The sequence below is a fragment of the Pelodiscus sinensis genome, chromosome 3 (genome assembly GCF_049634645.1).
Source record: "Pelodiscus sinensis isolate JC-2024 chromosome 3, ASM4963464v1, whole genome shotgun sequence".
Classification (NCBI taxonomy): Eukaryota; Metazoa; Chordata; order Testudines; family Trionychidae; genus Pelodiscus; species Pelodiscus sinensis.
The window spans coordinates 13,300,362-13,321,011 of NC_134713.1; the positions used below are offsets into that span (position 1 = coordinate 13,300,362).

The 20,650-nt window shown below is 44.2% G+C and overlaps 1 protein-coding gene across 1 annotated transcript in view; it reads right to left on the reverse strand.

Moving 5' to 3' along the window:
- Nucleotides 1–2,551: 2,551 nt before the first annotated feature.
- Nucleotides 2,552–20,650, reverse strand: part of LOC102453325 (patched domain-containing protein 4-like) — a 42,858-nt gene continuing 24,759 nt past the window's right edge. Inside the window, exon 2 of the mRNA XM_006118545.4 lies at nt 2,552–3,669. Within this exon, the coding sequence (XP_006118607.2) occupies nt 3,166–3,669 (504 nt within the window). The 3' untranslated portion in view covers nt 2,552–3,165. The remainder of the gene's footprint in view (nt 3,670–20,650) is intronic.

Genomic DNA, 20,650 nt, shown 5'->3' on the forward strand with positions numbered 1-20,650 from the left:
GACAGACCCGCCACTCCCAGCCCTGCTTTGGCCACCCGCCTGCCTGCCCGGATCTCCACCAAGACAGCCCTGCTGCCCCCAGCACTGCTTCCCGGCGGCCGGTTCCTCCCCCCCTCCTCTCAGCCCGCCCCTCTCTGCTCCCCTCCTGGATGCCATGCTGAGGTCCGGTACCGGGCCGCGGCCCATAGTTTAGGAAACACTGTTCTACAGTTTAAGTGCTTGACCCAAACTCCACTGACATCAATCATCAATGCAAGGTTTTCCATACCAATGGGCTTCAGATCCAGATCTTATATAGGTGAGTGCAGAACCTAACAGAACAGGAGCAGGATGTGGGGAGCCAAGACAGACTGTAACTTGCTAATAGCGAGAACATGATCATTCGGAAGAGGCCAAAGCACAGACAGGATTTAGGGATGTGAAAGGTTAACTAGTTAACCAGTAACTGGTGGGGGCTGGAGCTTGCCACAGGCATAGGGCTACTTCATCAGCCCCTGTCTGTGGCAGGCCCAGGCACCCCATAGGCCAGGGCTGCTCTAGCATGGGCTGGAAACTGGCAGGAGCCCCAGCCACAGCGTGGGGCTAGGAGCCAGCAGCTAGCCCCATTGTGGGGGTGCAGGCAAAAACCCCTCAGTCTGGGGGGCTGCTCCAGCTGGGATGGAGTGGTCCCCAGCCTGGATCCCACTTAGTTGTTAACTGGTTAAACATTAAGTCCATCTAACATTTAACCAGTCAACTGATTAACCGGGATTTTACATCCCTAGCAGGATTAATGCTCTAAAACAGATATACCGCTTGTTCTACCTGAGAGACCATACAGGACCAGATCTAAATGATTAAAGCTCAGGTCAGTGAATCAGAATTGCTGGGTTCTGTTCAAAGCTCTGTCATTGGTTTATTATGCGCCCAGTCCTGTATGGTTCTGGGTACCTAATGACAAGAGTTTTGTATCATCGGCTGCAACTGTAATTAATAGGATCAGAGAGCACCTGACTGAAGGATCACAGTCCCATGTGACCAAGGGTAAATAATTATTCTTGCTTTTTAGCTTGTCCCTCTGCAAACAACAACAACAAAAATTTACCTACTGCTTCTATCGGGGACAGGAGCTTCCTCATTTAATCATGCCTGCAAACCACTTGGAAATCATTGGACGAAATGTACATAAAAAGATTACTAATTTAGTTCCTCTCAACCCAAAGCAATGTCATCCTATGGAATATTTCCTGCAATTTGAAAGAAAGCTTTTTCTGGTAGCAGTGAGCTCCAAATACTGCAAATAAACAAAAAATTGCATTAAAATACATTTCCTCCGTGGCTGACAAACTAAGAGTTCTGTCTTCCAACCTAAATGGTAAACTGAGGCACCCTAATATGTTTGTAGCACCATGTTAGACTTTGTCCCCCTCTTCTGGCCGGAACATGGAAAGCAATTTATGAACCTGCCCAAAACTCAAGCACTCTCTTAATTGCCAGAGGGCTACAAAGCAACTCAGATTCCTATGTGTCACCACTTGTGTTATAACTCCTTGGGCAGGTCTACACACACACACACACACACACACACACAAATGCAGGACTCCATTGCTCTGCATCCATGGATGGGGAAATTGGCAGAACAGTAATAAACAAGGGGGAGGTATCTTTTAATCCCTAGTGGATGCATCTGTGAGTGTAGCTGGAGAAGAGGAGGAAGGGGAAGGGCAGATTGGTTCCACCTTCAGCAATATGCCTCCTGATTTTGAGTGCAGCTATACAAACAGTACAGTCTGCCAGCAGTTCTTACCTTCTTCCCTCTGCTCAGGCTCTGCTCCTTATTTCCACCGCTAGCTCAGCCTCCCATCCTCACAACACAGAAAATGACTGTCCCTCTCACAACTTTGCACCTTTTGTGCTCGTCTCCTGCTGACTCCCCATCCCACCCCTAGTTCTACACTTTCTCTGCCCAAAAGTCTACTTTGTTTTCCTTGTCAAGCAGACTTGATTCTGCCCTCTTCTCCCCACGCCCATGTCATCCTTCTGATGCTCCTCATTTCAGCACCCAACAGACTCTGTGTCACTCCCCAGTGATCATGGTGGAACTTTCTTTTCCATCTTTCAGCACCTTCTGCTGCCCCCCTCCTACAGCAAGAGGTCAAGGGAAAAGCTTTGCCCCATACTGCAGAGTTATACCTGGATGGCACTGCAGCTGGGAGACCAGGAGGAAATGTGTGCTAGCCCTCTAGCCCATGACGTGTCCACACATGGATTTTCCCAGAGGAGCACTGGGTGTTCATCTGCCATCAGAATGGGCACAGCTTGAGAAGCTAGCTGGAAGAGAATGGAATAGAACATTCTGCCCGCGGGCCAGGTTTCGTTCAGATACAAAATGTGGCCTGGAACCTTTCAGAGTGGCCCAATCTCCTTCTACTGAGACAAATGGTCAAATGTACTATGTGGTGACACTACAGTGTTATCTCCTTGATGACTGCACATAGAAATGAGGAGGAAGCATCTTTGTGTATTTTTTATCTTCTACTTCAGCATACTCTCCTAGCCTGGAATCAAACAGTTAATTTAATGTGACTGAGATATGCTTAAAATACAGAGCAAAAACAATTTTCTTCAAAAGTTGGTCCAGACATTGGCTCTTTTCTGCCTCACGGTACAGCCCAATCAAATCATTGCAGATGGTCTCTAACCTTTGCAAGCCAGGGGACTAGGCTATGCTTGCCTCTCTGAGACAAAGCCCATCAATCTCATCCCTGAACCAAGCCATTCCTCCGCCTCCCACACAAACGAAAGAGCAAGCCTCCCCAAAGAGGATGCTATAGTACATATCCTTATTTTCTTTGCCCTGTCCTTGGCCCTCCATGAAAGACACGGCAACGAATATCCATTTTCTATGCCGAGCTGACTGGTTTTCAATAAGATTTTCTCCTTTGTTTTGTAATAGGGATCAAAACAATTGCTGCTCTCCTATTAGCTAAGGTTCCAACAAAGTCTTTTTTTGGATCTGTTTGTTACTTTGTTTTCTTGGGGACTGACATTTAATGTAATTGTTCTGACAATGGTCAGATCAGTATAACAAGACAAAAAGGACCTAGACTTCCACTGAAAGTAAAATATCTACTTTGTACCCTGGGATGTAATTTGCAACCCTGTCAATACAATGTGTTAATCCCATTATTTTGAAGATAAATAATTACCCATGGCAAAGAAGGGAATTCCCAGAAGTGTAGAGTTGTATTTTCCATCAGTAATGAAAAATATCCCTGCTGCAGTGACGCTGGAGATACAGATTGTGAGCACTCCCAATAGTCCCAGGAAAGGTTTGCCACGCAGACAGTCCTTCATGGAGCTTGAGAGGGTAGCAGTCAGTAGAATAAGCATCAGGCTCACCAAAATTTTGCCCCTGGCCAGGATGCTGGTCTTGTGGAAGTCCTTCCCCAGACTAAAGGATGCCAGCGAGTAGAGCTGCAGATCTTGGTAATCCAGCTGCAGTTTGTGCATCAGTTTGCAGAACTCACTCTCCCATCTTTCACCAATGACATCCTGGGCAAGAGAGCCATAGGTTTGGAGGTAGTAGGTGATCTGGATGGCTCTGGCTGACTTCACTCGTTGGTCCTTGCTGTTGGGCACCTCCATGACTCCACCAAGCTGGTGTCCAATAAAACTGCTCCTTCCATCCTAAAGAGAAAAGTGAAGGAGAAGCACGTGGTTATTAAGTGATAAAGGGACATATTTTTTTTACTGGGTTTTATAAATACACATAGTGATCAAAGCCCACTGGCCAATAGGAAGCTCTCCATCCACTTCATTGCGTTTTAGATCAGGCCCCTGCTCTTTACAACAACTCTGTCTTATTTAATCATAGTAGACCCATTTGTAATTCCAGACTGCAGTTAAGGGACTGCCAGGTATTAATCATACCCCCAAATGTTTAAGGATTAAAACATAACATGCAAGCACCTCACTCATAGAAGCTGATGTTAGCTTTTCCAGATTTAAAACAAGCACCAACAACAACATTTCCAGTCACTGACATATGGCTAATTTGAAAAGATCAATTTCTGAAACACTTGTGGTGTCCTGCCATTCTGACATTGCTCTTAAAAATAAAATAGAAATGTTTACAGAAAATTAGTTCTGATTCTGATCTGTTACCCAGATGTGCATTTGGAGTGACTCCACTGAGTTTCATACAATTACTCTAAGTTTACACTGATATAACAGAGATCAGAATTTATTAACCTATTTGCATCAGTGGAACCCAAATCAGAATTTCTACTTTAGTCCATTATGTTGGATAGTTCTTTTGTGTGTTTGGAAAGTATGGGCCTTATTCTGGTGTCCTATCACAGTTTAAATCAGGAGGTCAGTGGAGTTACACTACTGTGAAACTGCTTCTTTCTGTTTCCTATAAAAATATCAATCAATGAGTCCACAAAGCAAGCAAGGAGACTTTCTGAACCACAGGTGTGTTCTCAGATGGCTGCTCCTACATTCAATAAATATCAGGAATTCAGAGATAAGGTTGAAATTCAGTCACATACGAGTTGTCGCACCTGTGTTCTGCGGTAGTCCTCCACTAGAGAACCTACTGACGTGGCAAGGCCATGAGGTAGGGACTCAATTATAATTGCTTGCCAGCTTCTAAAATCATCCAAGGCCATCCTGGCAAATGTTACATGAGCAGGGATGGCAGGACACAAAGGGGCAAGCTCAGGCAGCTTTTTCATTCTTGACTGTGAATACCCTTGTTTGTATCTTTTCAGATCAGACATTTTATTTTAATGTTATTTTATTTTATTGAGGAGGATGATACCCAGGATTTGCAAATAACCACACTGGGGGTATGTCTACACTGCAAAGCTACTTCGGGATACCGGAAGTATCCTGAAATAGCTACTCTGCATCTAGTGAAGCAGCCTGTTATTTCAAAATAGATTTTGAAATAACAGGCAGCTTATTCTGATGCCCTGATAACCCTCAGGTTAAGGGGAATTTCGGAATAGAGAGTTATTTCAAAATTTGGCACCACCTACACAGCATCAAACTATGAAATGAGCTATTTTGAGCTAAGGATGCTGTGTAGACGCATCCTGGGTAAGATTCTAAATTATATTTAAAGAGCTAGCAATGCAGATTCCATTAGCATCTGATAAGGCAGCATGCTTGAAAATCTTTCTTGCACCACTTAAAACATTTAGGCTATGTCTACACTCGCGGCTTCTTGCACAAGCATGGCTGTTCTTGCGCAAGAATCCGCAGAGTGTCCACACAGCCCGCCCGCTCTTGCGCAAGGAAATTTACAGTACGGCGTGGTAAGAGATGGCTTCTTGCGCAAGCACTACGCTCTTTTTTAACAGGTGTAAGCCCTCGTGCGCAGGAACTCTTGCACAAGAGAGCAGTGTGGCCGCTCGGCAGGGATTGAGTCCCTGCCTTGCACAAGAAAGCCCTATGGCTAAACTGGCCGTCAGCGCTTTCTACGCAAGAGAGCGTCCACGCTGCCATGGGAGCTCTTGCGCAAAAGCACAGCGTGCACATGGCAGTCTGGATGTTTTCTTGCGCTAGACTTCTTGCAGAAGAAACCTTGCGCAAGAAGTTCTTGCGTAAGAAGCCGCGAGTATAGACATAGATTTAAGGACAAATGTCATACATGATCATATATATGCTGTGTTGATATGCAAATGTTTTCTGTTGCAGCAGGACACTCCAGCAGTACAGCCTAAAACAACTACTGAAGACAAGGTATTGCAATTTAGATTCCATTGATTTACTATGCAGCATGCACTGCAAGGTTACTGAAAACTTTCAGATAGCCATCTTTCAGTGAAAGGTAGCATTCTGAATGAAGAAACAGTACAGGCACAAATAAATCATGCTCTACAGTATCTTCCATAAAATGGAAGATAATGGCTATTTGTTACATTAATGTACTGTAGGATATCCCAACCCATATGTCATCAAAATATAGAGAGATCCTTCAGATGGTATTATTGAAATCAGAGACACCTTTAAAGGCATTTGTCCACCTCCTCCTTGACAATGCAAAACTGATTCATACAGAATCAAGTGTTTGGTCCTGTCTGTTTTTATAGGATGTAAATAATGAGGCTTCCATTACTGCCCTTGAGAAATGGCTCCATATTCTAATACACCTCATTATTATGTATTTGTATTCTGGTACTGCCTACATGCTCCAGGTGAGATCAGGGTTCCACTGAGCTAGGATGCTGTTTGAACACATAGTGAAAGTGATTCACCGCTCACAGTTTCAGACAAAGATGGAAGGAGGGGGAAGGCAATATTGTTATCCTCTTTTTACAGATGGTCACCCGAGGCAGAGTGTTTAAGTGATTTGCCAAAATTCATACAGGAATTCTATCGCAAAGATGGGTCTTGAATCCAGATCTCCTGAGTCTCACGCAAAATCTTTAACCAAAAGATCATCCTTCCAAAAGTCATTGCTAGTACATACTGTATTTCTGACATGCACCTACATCATGCTATTCCTAATTTTATGCCAGTTGTTTATGGTTTCAGACTATAATTCCCCCACGTAAATTCTCTTACATTTATCAGGGCACATTTAATTGCCATTTCCTGCTCATATTGCTCATGAAAATAAAAACATAATACTTAGCCATTGTGTAGCACTTTCCACCCAGGGATCTCAATGAGCTTTATAGAGGGAGATAATAATTATTAGCCCTGCTTCACTAATGGGGAAAGAGGTAAAATGTGTCTTTTCCAAGGCCTCTGGCAGGGCAGAGACGAGAACTCAGCTCTCCTGTCTACCATGGCCAGGGCTCTGTCCACTTGCCCCTCCTCTTTTGACCACCTTTCTTCAGCTCCTTGTAAGCCCTTGTGAAGCTGAGAAGGGGAACACTGGAGGAATGAAAGCAGGCCCGCTAGTGGGAGAGAAAGGGGTGGGGCAAAGAGGGAAATTACTCTAGGGTCTGATGATTCTAAAGGACCCAGAGCTCCGGGCCCTTTAGAATCATTGTGGGAGCACTGTGCAGTGTGATGCAGACTCCCGCATTGCTCACTCCAGACGGCTCTGAGGGCAGGCGGGGGTGTTGCCACGCCATCCGAGCGGCATGGAGGGGCTGGCCGTACTGACTCTGCCCCTTCTACCTGAGACCTCACCGCTTCTGGCCCCACCCTATTGCCCAAGGGTCTGGCTTTTACCGTTATTTTCTATGTAGGTCAGTTGTCTGTGTGGAAGTTTTGAGAGAGAAAGCATCTCAGTGAATCTTTTATAAATTTATTAAAAAGACTAAGTAAGCAGTTCCAGAACACACAAAATAGGTCACTAGCTAATCTAGCAGTTTTCCTAACCTAATTTACAATCGTACTATGCAACAGCCAGATTAAGGTTTAATTAAAACACAATCAATAAGTCAATGATTCAATTTATCTGTCTCACCAATTACTACAATTAGTAACTAAATAAAATTATAATTAACAAGATAAGAAAAACAATTCTCTGAATGTCTTGAAGGAAGGCTAGAAGGAGAAGCATTTCCTTTTGATTTAAGCTATTTGCTAAGAGTCTTGCTAAAGGCAGATGCTCTTCCTTGCCTTAGGCTTTGTCTACACCGGCAAGTTTTGTTAAGGAAAAGTGCCTTTTGACGACAAAACTGCATGAGTTTTCATATTGCCATGTGAATTTTGTCAGATAAAATGCCCATTTCCCAGGATAAAAAACTTCTGGTGCTAATGAGGTTAACAGAGAAACTTGTAAGAGTAGAAAAAGAAGGAAGAGAGGGGGAAAATACCTGTCAATTTCAAAGTAGTCATTCTTCTACAAAGGAATTTCACAAGCCAACTAGAGAGAGAGTGTGGAATTGACTTCCATATGTAAATTTGATACTATTTCCCTTGACCTGAACAAAGACATGAACTAGATGGCCCATTATAAAACCAGCTTTCTTTACATTTAATACCTCATTAACATCAAATACTAAGTAGGGGGCACTTCCAGCTCACTTAATTAGCTTCATTAGCACCGCCACTACAGTTGACTAATTTTTTTCCCTTTCCTTTCTTTTTCTGTTATATATGTTGAGATTCCCCCTTTTTTTCTCCACTCAAGCTCAACTGAAGGGTTTTGCCCATGAAAGCTCATCATACTATATATATTTTTGTTAGACTTTAAAGTGCCACAGGATTACTCATTGTTTTTAAAGTAATCCTGGTCCCCGAGTTGCGAATGTTCAAGTTACAACCATTCGCATTTACGACTGAAGTGGTCGTAAATGTGGTCCCTGAGTTACAAATGTGATCTGCGCTTATGAATAGTGCGGTCACCATGTAACTCAATGGGGTCCAAGTTATGAACGCTTTGAGTTACGGCCAGGTGTTTGGTCCGTAACTCATTTGTAACTTGGGGAGAGGCTGTACTACCATGCCTACCCCCTCTCAGCTTACACTCAGCTATTGCCACCTCCTTCTCAACTAAGAGGGCATCTCTCATTCTGGTTTCCTGGCACCAAAGGTTGGGGCCAGCTCAGCACACAGCTCCAGGAAGGTTGCTTTATGCATCAAAAAGTTTTGTTGCCACTGCTCTTCATCCCACACCAACATGATGGTGCAATCCCACCAATTTGTGTTAATTTCAAACATTCAAAAGCAATGATCTACTCTGTACAGATGCTCTGTGACTGCCAAATGCAAGGACAGGTTGCTGCTGTCCTTATCACACACACGGTCAGGCTCTGAATCTTCCTCCTCTGTAAGTAATTTAAAGATGGTCTCTGCTGCTATGTGCAATGACCTTACAACCATTAATAGAGCAGGTGAGAGAAGAGCAGGGATCCATTCTTTCTTGCTGCAGATGCCAGAGTGCACAGCAAAGAATGGCAGTTGGAAAAAAGGTGTCAAAAATGCTAGATGCCCCTCAACAAAGCAGTGCCTGATGGGATGTTTTGCATGGTCCCAAGATGTCCCGTGGTCTGTGGTCCTACAACATCTCACTAGGCACAGTGGGATACATACCCACAGCACATTGGGAACTCCCTTGTCAACAGCGGGAGCAATGTGAACATGATCTGTCAAAAGACGGGGCAAGTGTGAACATGCATTGGTGACTTTACCCTTGTCGATTTCTGCATGTGAACATTAGTTTCATTGACAAAACTTGATAGAGTGAACATACCCTTAGCTTTAGGGAAGCTCAGGTCTGAAAATGATTTCCAGGTAGATTCCTCCTCTGGCTACTTTGTCCCATTGAGCTCACTAGCCAAAGAAAGTACATGAAGCTTTTGTTAATCTAGCTCAGCGGTTCTCAACGAGGGATGCATGTACTCCTGGGGGTATGCAGAGGTCTTCCAGGGAGTACATCAACTCATCTATATAATGGCTTAGTTTTACAACAGGCTACATAAAAATCACTAGTGAACTCAGTTCAAACTAAAACTTCATATAATTACTTGTTTAAACTGCTGTATGTACCATACACTGAAATGTAAGTATGATATTTACATTTCAATTGATTTATTTTATAATTATATGGTACAAATGAGAAAGTAATAGTGCACTGATTTTGTCTGATTTTGCAAGCTAGTTGCTTTTAAGCGAAGTGAAATTTGGGGGTATGCAAGACAAATTAGACACCTGAAAGGGGTATAATAGTTTTGAAAGATTGATACCTACAGATCTAGCCTATTCCCCCTCTGCAATTTAACACATAGACACAGAATGATTTCTAGAGTCCTACACTTTAAGCAGCTATGGAATGATACTGCTTTAACACAGTGTCTCTTCCTGTTTGAATAGCAGACTTAGGCTACGTCTAGACTACAGGGTTTCTTAAAAAAAATGGCCTTTTTTTGAAAAAACTTCACTTGTGTCTAGACTGCTGCCACGTTCTTTTGAAATTAAATTGAAAGAACGTGGCGGTTTTTTCGACAGTGGTAAACCTCATTTTACGAGGAAGAATGCCTTTTTTTCAAAAGAGCTCTTTCGAAAAAAGGCATTCTTGACCGCAAACAGGGCTTTTTTGAAAGAGAGCATCCAGATTGCCTGGGTGCTCTCTTTCAAAAAAGCGGCTTGTTTTTTCAAAAAAGTTGTGGCTGTCTAGACGATTCTTTCGGAAAAGCTTCTTTCAAAAGAAGCATGTAGTCTAGATGTACCCTAAGGGTATATCTACACAGCACAGCTTTTAGCGATCCAGCTGTGTCGACACAGTCATGTGGCTGAAAGTTAGGCAGCATAAACACTATTTCTTGGCTTTGTCTCTCAATTACCAGTGTGGACAAAGCCTTAGGGGTTTTAGCGCCCAATTTGGGAAGCACTCAGTGACCTATAAAGACACACAACACACATTAATGGACATTGGCATGATCTGAATTTCCCACACTGCTCTGCAAAGGGATTTTCACATTGTCTCATGGTTTTAAGTTCATGTGACTGGTCTTGAAGTCATATGGAAGATTCCAGGTTAAATGTACACATCTTAGAGCAGTTCGTGGATAAGTGCAAACAGATGGCTCTCCAAAACAGGATGCAAGAAGATACCATGTAACAAGGAGATGGTAGGCAAACTTCTTTTAGGCCCAAGAAAAACATGAAAGACATTGTTTAAATATAACTAATGATCGTCAGCATTCTACATTCATCCATTCCCACAGAACCTCATAACAGTGAGTTAATTATGAAACTGGGGCAATAAATTCAAGAGGCAGGATCAGAGTCCAAGGCAAATAAGTGACCTTACCCTAACACCCTTTTGACTGCAAGCCAGAAAGATGCTTTGGACATCTCCTGGCCTCTGAATGCAACTTTCATATACTTCTGGTCCACTTCAGTTACTCAGACTTAACTCCAGTGTGAACTATGTTCTCTACAACAGACTTGTAGTATTTCCTGTCTCCTTACTTGTGAGCATTCTCTGTAATGGACCTTAATGTTTTTTTAATAATCTGTTCAGTAAAATGTGCTGCACCTCTATTTAAATGACACGTCAGCCGATAGAAAAATATGATTCAGAAATAACTTTGCAACTTTTTATCACTTTAGTCAGTGTTTTGCTCAACCATCTCTTGCATTTCTTTGACTGAGTCAGTATTTATAGTTCACCTAGTCTAAGAGTCTGTGTGTCTGCGCTTGGGAGTGTGATCCAGAAGAGCACAGCTATGGCGGGCTCCATGAGTAAATCCGACATGTACAAGCGACGAGCAACACGAGAGGCCGAGGGTCACTCAACCCTGCATTAATAATATTGCTGCTTCGCAGACAGCAAAGTCAAATTCACAAAAGAAAAAATAACTTTGGTGTGGCACTGGCTACATCTAACTTCTAGGCACCTAGAAAAGTCACTGGGATTCATATAGCTGCAGCAGGTGCCTAAGCTATGTGTACTATAAATGGCGAGAGACAGACACCTCGGAATGGGATTCATAAAGTCAGCATTCCATGAAGCTCTCTGTCCGAGTTCACCAGTAGGAGAGGCCAGTCAGTGGATTTCACTGGGATCAAGATCTCTGTGTTCTTAAAGATGCAGCATTACAGTCTGAGTCATGAAACAGCACTAACTTCTAGTGGTCAATATCCACTAGCCCTATTCTTCCATCCGCAGAAATCTCCCAGGGTATGTCTACACTACCCCGCTAGTTCGAACTAGCGGGGTAATGTAGGCATACCACACTTGCTAATGAAGCCCGGGATTTGAATTTCCCGGGCTTCATTAGCATAAGCGGGGAGCCGCCATTTTTAAATCCCCGCTGCTTCGAACCCCGTGAAACGAGGAGTACCGTTAGTTCGGAATAGGCACCCTAGTCCGAACTACCTAGTTCGAGCCCCGTGTAGCCGCGCTGCACGGGGTTCGAAGCAGTGGGGATTTAAAAATGGCGGCTCCCCGCTTATGCTAATGAAGCCCGGGAAATTCAAATCCCGGGCTTCATTAGCAAGTGCGGTATGCCTACATTACCATCCTAGTTCGAACTAGGAGGGTAGTGTAGACATACCCCCAGGGACAGTAAGAGCACTTTCTGCCTTGAGTAGGTCTGTTTTGCACTCTTCCCTGTTAGAGGACACCAGCCACCACTGACTTCCATCTTAAGAAAATGCCAGAAGACTCAGCCTATTTTCAGGCAATGTAATAAAAAATAAAAATCCATCTTGTTTGCAACCATTTTGTCATCCATGTCATTGAAACCAAGAGGTCGCAAGATGTTCAAGATTCACTTAAATCGCTTGACAGAAACAAAAAGAATCCCTTGTATTCGCCTTACAGATCATTCTGATTCCAAACGTATTCTTGGAACCTTTGCAAGGAGGGTGGATTTTCTGTGAAGTATCAGCCAGAAGTGACAGATAATGATCAGGCAGCATTAATGACAGGTCAAGATAAAGCATGTGATTCTCGGTTCAGTCCATTTAGTCTCAATGACAAAAATCTTACGGAAGGTAGCCAGGAGTATCTGCTAAGTATAGTAAACAATAGACATTCTAATGAGATCAGTGCAGTTATTTTTATCGCTATGGCAGAGATATTTATACTACAGCAAATTAGCTAATGTTCAGTGTTAGTAGGTAAAGGCCACAAGAAGAGAAAATACAAAGTTAAGGTGAAGCTCAAGGCCTTCCAGAGGAACCGACCTACTCTCTGTAGTTCTAGACTAAACTGATCCCTCTGAATTGTGCAAGGCCCAGATGTCCATTAAACTATCATCTGTCCCCTCAAACTGGAACCAGCTAATTAATTATGGCATAGGTGTGGCAGGACCCATCTCCAGCACAGACTATATCTGGAAAGCTAGTCCATACAGTAGGACTGACACAACCAAACAGCTACCATTGCCATCCGGTGTGCAGGCAAAAACCATGTCTACAGCCAACCATGGCACTAACAGGTTACAAATTTAAGCGAAGATTAGGGTGGATAGGTCCCATGTAGGCACTTCTGGTTGAGTCCCACTCTGACACTGCAGGGCTGAGTACCTTGGTAAATAACAGGTGAAGAGCCACAAAGTTTATATTCAGATCCAAACTCTCCCATAGCCTGGTGGTGGTTAAAGCAAGAGTTTTGAGTTTGGTCCATTATAGAGACAAGAAACAGCTTCACGTTTCCTTCATTTCAATTCTGGAGTTTGGGTTCAGGCCAATCAAAGTCCCAAAATTTTCCAGTGGGAAAAGCGGACAATATTTCATGGAAGTTTTTGCCAAAAATGTTCCTGTTTTTCAGCCAACTCTATCCAACATTAGAATTCCAAAGCTGAAGAAGGCAGCTGGCCATCAAAATGAATGGCAGTCAGCACCTCCTAGCGCGGTGGGGGTGGGCAAAAAGGGACAACAGCCCCAGAGCCTGGCAATAAAAAAGGGCCCAGAGCTCCTGGCTGCTGTTGCCATAGTAGCAGCAAGCAGTGACAATAGTCCGAGCCCCAGGACTTTTAAATTGCTGCCAAAGCACCATGTGGTGCTCTCTAGGCAGCACCGAGGGCAGCCTGGGGGAGGCGCAGTGCTCTCCAGGTGGCGCTGAAGGCTGCCTAGCCCCAGCCCTGCCCCTTCCACCTGAGGCCCTGTTCCCTCTAGGGGTGTAGAACAGGCACCCCACACCTTGCAAGGCTGTCAGCCCCATTGCCCAGGGCTCAGTGATTTAAAAGGGTCCGGCCCCAGGCACCTTTAATCACTGCCAGAGCACCAGATGGCACAGGCCAGGCAGCTCTGAAGGGATAGCCGAGGGAAGCTAGCCTCCAGCCCCACCCCTTCCACCCGAGGTCTCACGCTTTCTGGGAACCTGGAGCCAGTTTCCCCAACCTTGTCCAGGGACCTGGAAATTTTTTCAGCATCCCTGATTGCAGTTATGTTGCTACATCCTCTAATCCACTTTGGAAAAAAAAATAATTTCAGCCGGGAATTGTAAATGCTCAGATAAGGGTGATTTTTTTTTATCAAAACAAGCAAAATCTGCTACCAGCTCAAGTGGCCAGCCCTCTCTCTAGGAGCTGTAAGAGTCCCATTAGAATGAGAATCCATCTGTGTCCAGATTCAAGGCTGTGACCTGAACTATCCATGCATCTTAGAGTATTAAAGGCAGAGTCTCCCAGCAAGGGAAACTACTTCCCAAGGAAGATGCACAGAATTACTTAGACAAGTTAGAGGTCTTCAAGTCAGCAGGACCACAAGAAACACACACTCGCCTGCACAAGGAGCTGACTGAGCTGATATCTGATCCTTTGATGATTCTCTTCAGAAGCTCATGGAAGTCAGAGGAGATTACAGAAGATCGGCACAGTATTTTCCCTCTTTCAGTCTAAAATAAGGTGTCTTACAGACCAGTCAGTTTAACGTCAGTAACCAGAAAAAAAAATAGAGCAAAAAAAAATCAAGCAATCAGTTTGCAAACACCAAGAAGATAAAAAAGAGATATGTAAGAGTAAATATGGATTACAATGTTGTTGGAAGAGGAGTGATACAAGCCCAGGGAGAGAGGGATTTGCTCCTGAATATTCAACTACCTTCGGTATGAAAGAGAGAAAAATGTCTCACGCAAGCCCATCTCCCAAAACCAAACAGAAACATGTTCACTGCCCACTCCTGTTCCATATCTGAGTGAAATCCAACCATTCCTACCCTTCATGGAGAGACTTCAATGTACTCAGTCCTACATACAACGCAGGCAAAAACCTGACATATGGAAGCCCCAATGGGCAGGGCCTCTGTGGGGCACCAGTAGCCTCCCCTAGGGCAACCGGGTTTTCAAAGAGGACAGGGAATAGCTTTAGAGGTTAGGTTAGAGACGTGGGATGGAGAGAAGAAAGAAAAGGGGCCCCATCCTCCATCTTCCCCACCTTAGCAAAGCAAAACCCTCCCTCCTTTTTGCATTAGGAAACAGGACATATTACTTTCCCACTTCCCACCCCCTCCTCAACAGCCGCAGTTCTAGCTCCTTGTCAGTCTCCTCTGTTCTGTGTCCGACCTTTCTCCATGCTCTCCTGCTTGTGTCCCTACAGTTTCTTCCCCTTCCCCAGGCTTTTCTGTCCATATTTAGTCTCACACTCTTTACCCCACTCCTCTTTGGGGACACATCTACACAGCAGGGCTTAACTCAAAATAAGCTGCACAAATTGAGCTATGTTAATTGCGTAGTTTACTTTGAAACAGCTTATTTCGAGTTTTGGTGCTGTTTACATAGCACTTATTTCGAAACAGAGCCCTCTTCCTCTGCCTTCCCTTACTCTTCGTACAATGAGGGTTACAGGAATCGGAGTAAGAAGTCCTCCAGCTTGACAGAATTTCAACATTATATTGAAATAACTACCGGCTGTGTAGACATAGCCTGGGCCAGTAGAGAGTTCAGCACAGGTACTCCACTTTGGAGCTACCGGTCCCTCCTGATTCTGGGGCTGCTGCAGAGCAGTTCAGTTTCCTGCAATACTTAGGGCATGTCATTTGCACTGCACATTCTTGTGTGGTAGAAGTGGGGATTATCCAGTTGGTTCCAAGAGGGCTTTTAGCATCGGGGGTGTGAATTCCTCTGACCTTTGTATCCACTTCCTCTCTCGCCGAAATGGGCTCTCCTTCTCCCTCTGTACCTTACCACACTCTGGTACTTCCCTCTGCTGTAGGAAAGGTGAGGAGCAGCAATCATTGGTCTGGGCCAGGACAGTAGTTATGTGCAGATGGTGAGCTGCCTATCACACCACTGCCTGGAGGGGCAATGAGACCTTGATACTCTCTGGAGCTGGGTGAACATGTGGGGCAGAGCTGGTCTGAGGTGCCATACAAAGGGGTGGGGACAGACAGGAAGCTTTACTGGACAGGTAGCAGGATCTGTCAGGGAGGTCCCAGAGGAGCATACGCATTCTGCCAAGCAGCTGCTAGTTTCACCAGCTCAGCTTCTCTCACAGAAAACTGCTACACTTCTGATTTACAAGGACATACAGCCACTCTGTCTGGCACTCCCACTCACCCACCCACTGCAGACTGTTGTGTTTTGATGGTGTATTCCGTCTAACTTCAGACTGTCTGCCCCTTGGGGCAGAGACTTTGGCTTTGGTTGTCACATTCTGTGGCACCCATGTGAAAGAGAATCAGGACCCCTTTTCTTTCTCTTTGCACATGAAGTACCAGGTGCTTTTAAGACACCCTCAAAATAATCACCAGAAAGTGACGTGCTCCCAAACACACACACACACTCACATCTCAGAGGGATCGACAGAGATCGGATGTGTTCTGAGGTGGGATTTGAACAAAGAGAGGATAGTAGCTGGGTGTGGAAGATGGAGGGAGTTCCAACTGCAAGGGGTGGTGTGGAAAAGGGGGCACAGAGGAGAATGCAAGGGGAGATTGAGTCTTGGGGTGGGAACATGCATCAGTGGTGGGGGGAAGGGAGAAGGCAGCAACAGCTGCAATAATCATTGCAATAGGCTCCGAAAATCCCAAGACACCTGTGTACACCGGGAAAGAGTGGGGAGGAATAAGAACATAAAAACAGTCATACTGGGTCAGACCAAAAGTCCATCTAGCCTAGTATCCCGTCTTCCAAGAGTGGCCAATGCCAGGTGCCCCAGAGGGAGTGAACGGAAACAGCTGATCCCTCTCCTGTCATCCATTTCCAGCCTCTGACAAAGTTGTAGGGATGGACATTAAGTTGTTTATACTCCCTCCTGCAAATAAAAGCAAACTCTCTTTCAATCTGTTGCCTGCTGCTGCTGCGCTGGGGAGATTGGAACCACACTAGCACAGTCCTGCTAAAGAGCTCTCTGCAGTGCAGTCAATGCGCCCTCTCTCCCCTCCCCCAACAGCTTATGGCTCACTTTTCATCACCTCCCAGAAGCTGCAGGGGAAACCAGTACGGAATGGAATTACAGTAATGCCAGGTTAGCCACTTCTGTGTGTTTTACTGAGCCTGTGCCCTCAGGGGAGAGGAGTTTAAAGCAGCTAGCATTAAGTTTCAGTCCCTTCAGATTTTTCCCTCTGTGAGTAGAATATATTTCCATGCTGCTTGCAATTTAACCTGTTCACAAACCTCTGGCTTCCAGCTCATGAACCAGCCTATAGCCCATCCCTCCATAAAAAACCTGCAAGCTACTGTGTACAAGGTGTACATGACAGGCTGTCTACCTCAGCTGTACTGGTTGTATAAGCCTGTCACAGAAATCTACACAGGAGGGAGTTGGAGAATGTTGGAGGTAGAATCTACAGTGAAACTAAGTATGGGCAATACTATTTTCCTTATGCCAATTCATTTCCTTTAGTCAGAGTTAGAAGAAAGTGACTTTATGTGATTTTTTTTTACCATGGTGAGTGGATTTCTGCAAGAACTTCCCCTCCATCACAACATCCACACACTTTCAAATGCCCTGCGTAACAGGAAATTCTCACACAAATACTGTCAGGTTTGTACCACTTTAAAGATTAGCAAAATGGTTTATTAGATGATGAGCTTTCGTGGGCCAGACCTAATAAACCATCCTGTTAGTTTTTAAAGTGCTGCATAGTCCTGTCTTTTGTTTCGGGTAGACCAGAATAACACGGCTATATCTCTATCACTATTCTGTCAGGTTTGTGCTATTCTTTTATTCCTGTATGTTCACATCATTATTATAGAGTGTGTGCAAAACCATGAAAATCCAGTTCCCAGCTACACCCAAGCCCCAAAATAAAAAAGTTTATCCTGCCTCTTTCTTACATATGTACCACCTGTTCCTCTCCCCCCCTCCCCCGATGGCCAGGGGACTTCATTTATTTGGCTAAGTATTTAGGACGAAGTCTTCTAAGAGTTTGTCTACACTTAATATAAGTTTGGCCATGGCACAAATGCTCTAGCCTGCTTCACACTGGTGCTTTGCAGGCCTGTAACTTGCTGCATTTTGAGGGTATGTGTTTTTACTCCCCTGAGCCAGAATATTACAGTGCTGTAAAGTACCAGTGTAGACTTAGCCTAAAAGGGATGTTTAGAACATAGGACTGTTTGGCCCATGGGAGGAGGTGGTTTAAAACTATATGCATATCAACTTTATGTAATTAATGGACATTTACCCAGCTATTCCATGCGGCCCACACTTGGGCTGTGTCCAGACTCAAGGGTTTTTCCGAAAAAAGTAGCCTTTTTTCGAAAAAACTTCACTTGCGTCTAGACTACAGCCGCGTTCTTTCAAAATTAAATCGAAAGAACGCGGCTTTTCTTTCGACGGCGGTAAACCTAATTTCACGAGGAAGAACGCCTTTTTTCGAAAGTGCTCTTTCGAAAAAAGGCGTTCTTGAATGCAAACAGGGCATTTTCGAAAGAGAGCATCCAGACTGCCTGGGTGCTTTCTTTCAAAAAAGCGGCTTGCTTTTTCGAAAGTGCTGGTTGCAGTCTAGACGCTCTTTTTCGAAAGAGGCTTTTGTAGCCAGACAGGAACTCCCCCTTGTAATATCCATTTTTGCTTGCCTGGAGCATGCAGGGCACACAGAGCAGAAGGCCCAGGCTGTGTGACCGTGAATGGCTGTAAACAGAGATATGCCAATTGCTGACCAAGAGGCTACCAAGGAGTGTCCTTGACTCAAACCCATATTGATACGAACACACAGCCGTCCGCAGGGGGAGGAATCTCTCTCCAAGTAAAAAAATTTTCTAGTACTCACAATTTAGTTATCTCTCTTGCAAGTGTAAATTAACTTGAAACTTGCTTGTAAGAACTGGCGCCACAAAACGGACCAGTACAATTCGGCATCTTAGATAAGAAAGAGGATACGGGCCCCCAGGGGTATATAGAGGGTCCAGCAGCGCATTTTCTCTGAGTGTCAGTCTACCATCTATCTGCTGGTCGGGTTAGGTGTTTGATCTCCTGAGGTTCCAGAGGGGACGCCCACCTCGTATTCGTCTTTCCTAGGAATTGAGAGACCGGCCCTGGCCTGACACGCTGGAGTCGAGAGGCACAGAAAGGGGTAAAAATTGTATCTGGATGTGGTCCTTTGTCTTAAGTGTACACATAGACTTAGAGCTCTTTAAAGATTAAGCTGTCACTTGGTACCATTATTTCTATTTTCTATCTTTACCTTTTTCCTGTAACCATTTTTAAGATCTATATATATATATATATATATATATATATATATATATATATATATATATATATATATATGCTAGCATTTAAGAAATAGAGCAATAGCCATTGTAACCATATGCTTTTATAAGTCTTTTAATAAACCTGTAACTGTTTAAGCTTTAACCTGACTCCTTCAGTTGCTGTAATAGAACCAAGCACAATTTAAAAGAACTTCAGCCGGTCATAAAGGGACAGACATAGGGAGAGCTTGGGTGTTTGGATCTGTGTCACTCCCAGGTGACAAGATCCATTAGGGCACCTTTTCAGCCTTTCCTAGGCTGCCTGCTGCGAAGGAACCCCTGTGTTCTAGCAGCTAAAATCTAAGGTGTAATAAGCTCTTCCTGTATAACGGGGTGTCTGTTGGCCTGCTGTCCACCCTCTGCAATGTGACCCTGGTCCTGGCAGTAAAGACACGGACGTTAAACCTTATCTCGGAAGCATACACACACACACACACTGCCCTGACTGTCAGCTGACAGCTTTTTCGAATGATACTTTCGAAAAAGCCTCTTTCGAAAGAGGCTTGCAGTCTAGACGTAGCCTTGGAGTCTGAGGGGATGCTAGCATTGTTTCTGATGAAGTCAGACTTCCATCCACAACTCAAACTGAATGTAAAAAAATGTTCAAAATAGTTCTGTTTTTTTTAAAAGGATAGTTAAAAGGACTGTGTCAATTGCCTATCAAGAGTGACCTTCTGAGGAAAATAAAATGAAGATATAGAAATGTTAAGAATGTCAGTCTTCTATGAGGTGACTGAAGCACTCCACTGGACATTTCATGTGTGTGTTGTGGACTCTCATTGAACAAGTTGGGATATTGAATTTTCAACAAAGATGTGCTGTCACCTCAGTGTTTCTTAAGCACTGAATTAAGCAAAACAGACAAATCTCAAAGTGTTTTCCACTTGCCTTGTCTACACAGGGTGGAATCCTGGCCCAAATCAGAATCAATGAGAGTTCTGTCATTTAACATTTGATGGGGCCAGGATTTCATCCCCAGAGTGAAGATGTAAGCGTGTAACTCAATAGCACATGTATGTTTCCCTGCTTTAATCTTGTAAATAACTCTCATTCCCTTTCTCTATGTAATACATCTTTAGTTTATTATAGGATTGGCTACTAGCATTGCCTATGGTGTGAAATCTAAATGGCAGCGTGGGGTAGTGATTGGTCCTTCTGCATTAGGAGTAACCTGCAGCTAGCTCTCATGCATGGTGTAAGGATCCACAAAGATTGGTTCACCTGGATGATGAGATAGACTAGGGTACCCAAGTGGACTATCTGTGTTTTCACATTAAGGCTCTTATAAAGCCTGAGGAGTTTATTCTTAATAATTGGTTATCTAAGTATAGAACTCACAACCAGTTTGGGGTGAGTGCTCTGCTTCCTAATAGTCTGCCCTAAGGTTGTTACTCATGCTATTGGGCAGAGGTGCTGGAACTAGAGGTGTTGGGGATGCTGCCACAGTCTGATCACAAGGTGGGTCCCAATTATATACAGAGTTTATCGTTTGGTACAATGGCACTCAGCATCCCCACTATAAAAATTATTCTATTCTGGTCTTGGTCCACTGCAGGACAGCTTGCCATTAGTGTAGTTGGCAGGATTTGCATATACGAGTGCAAC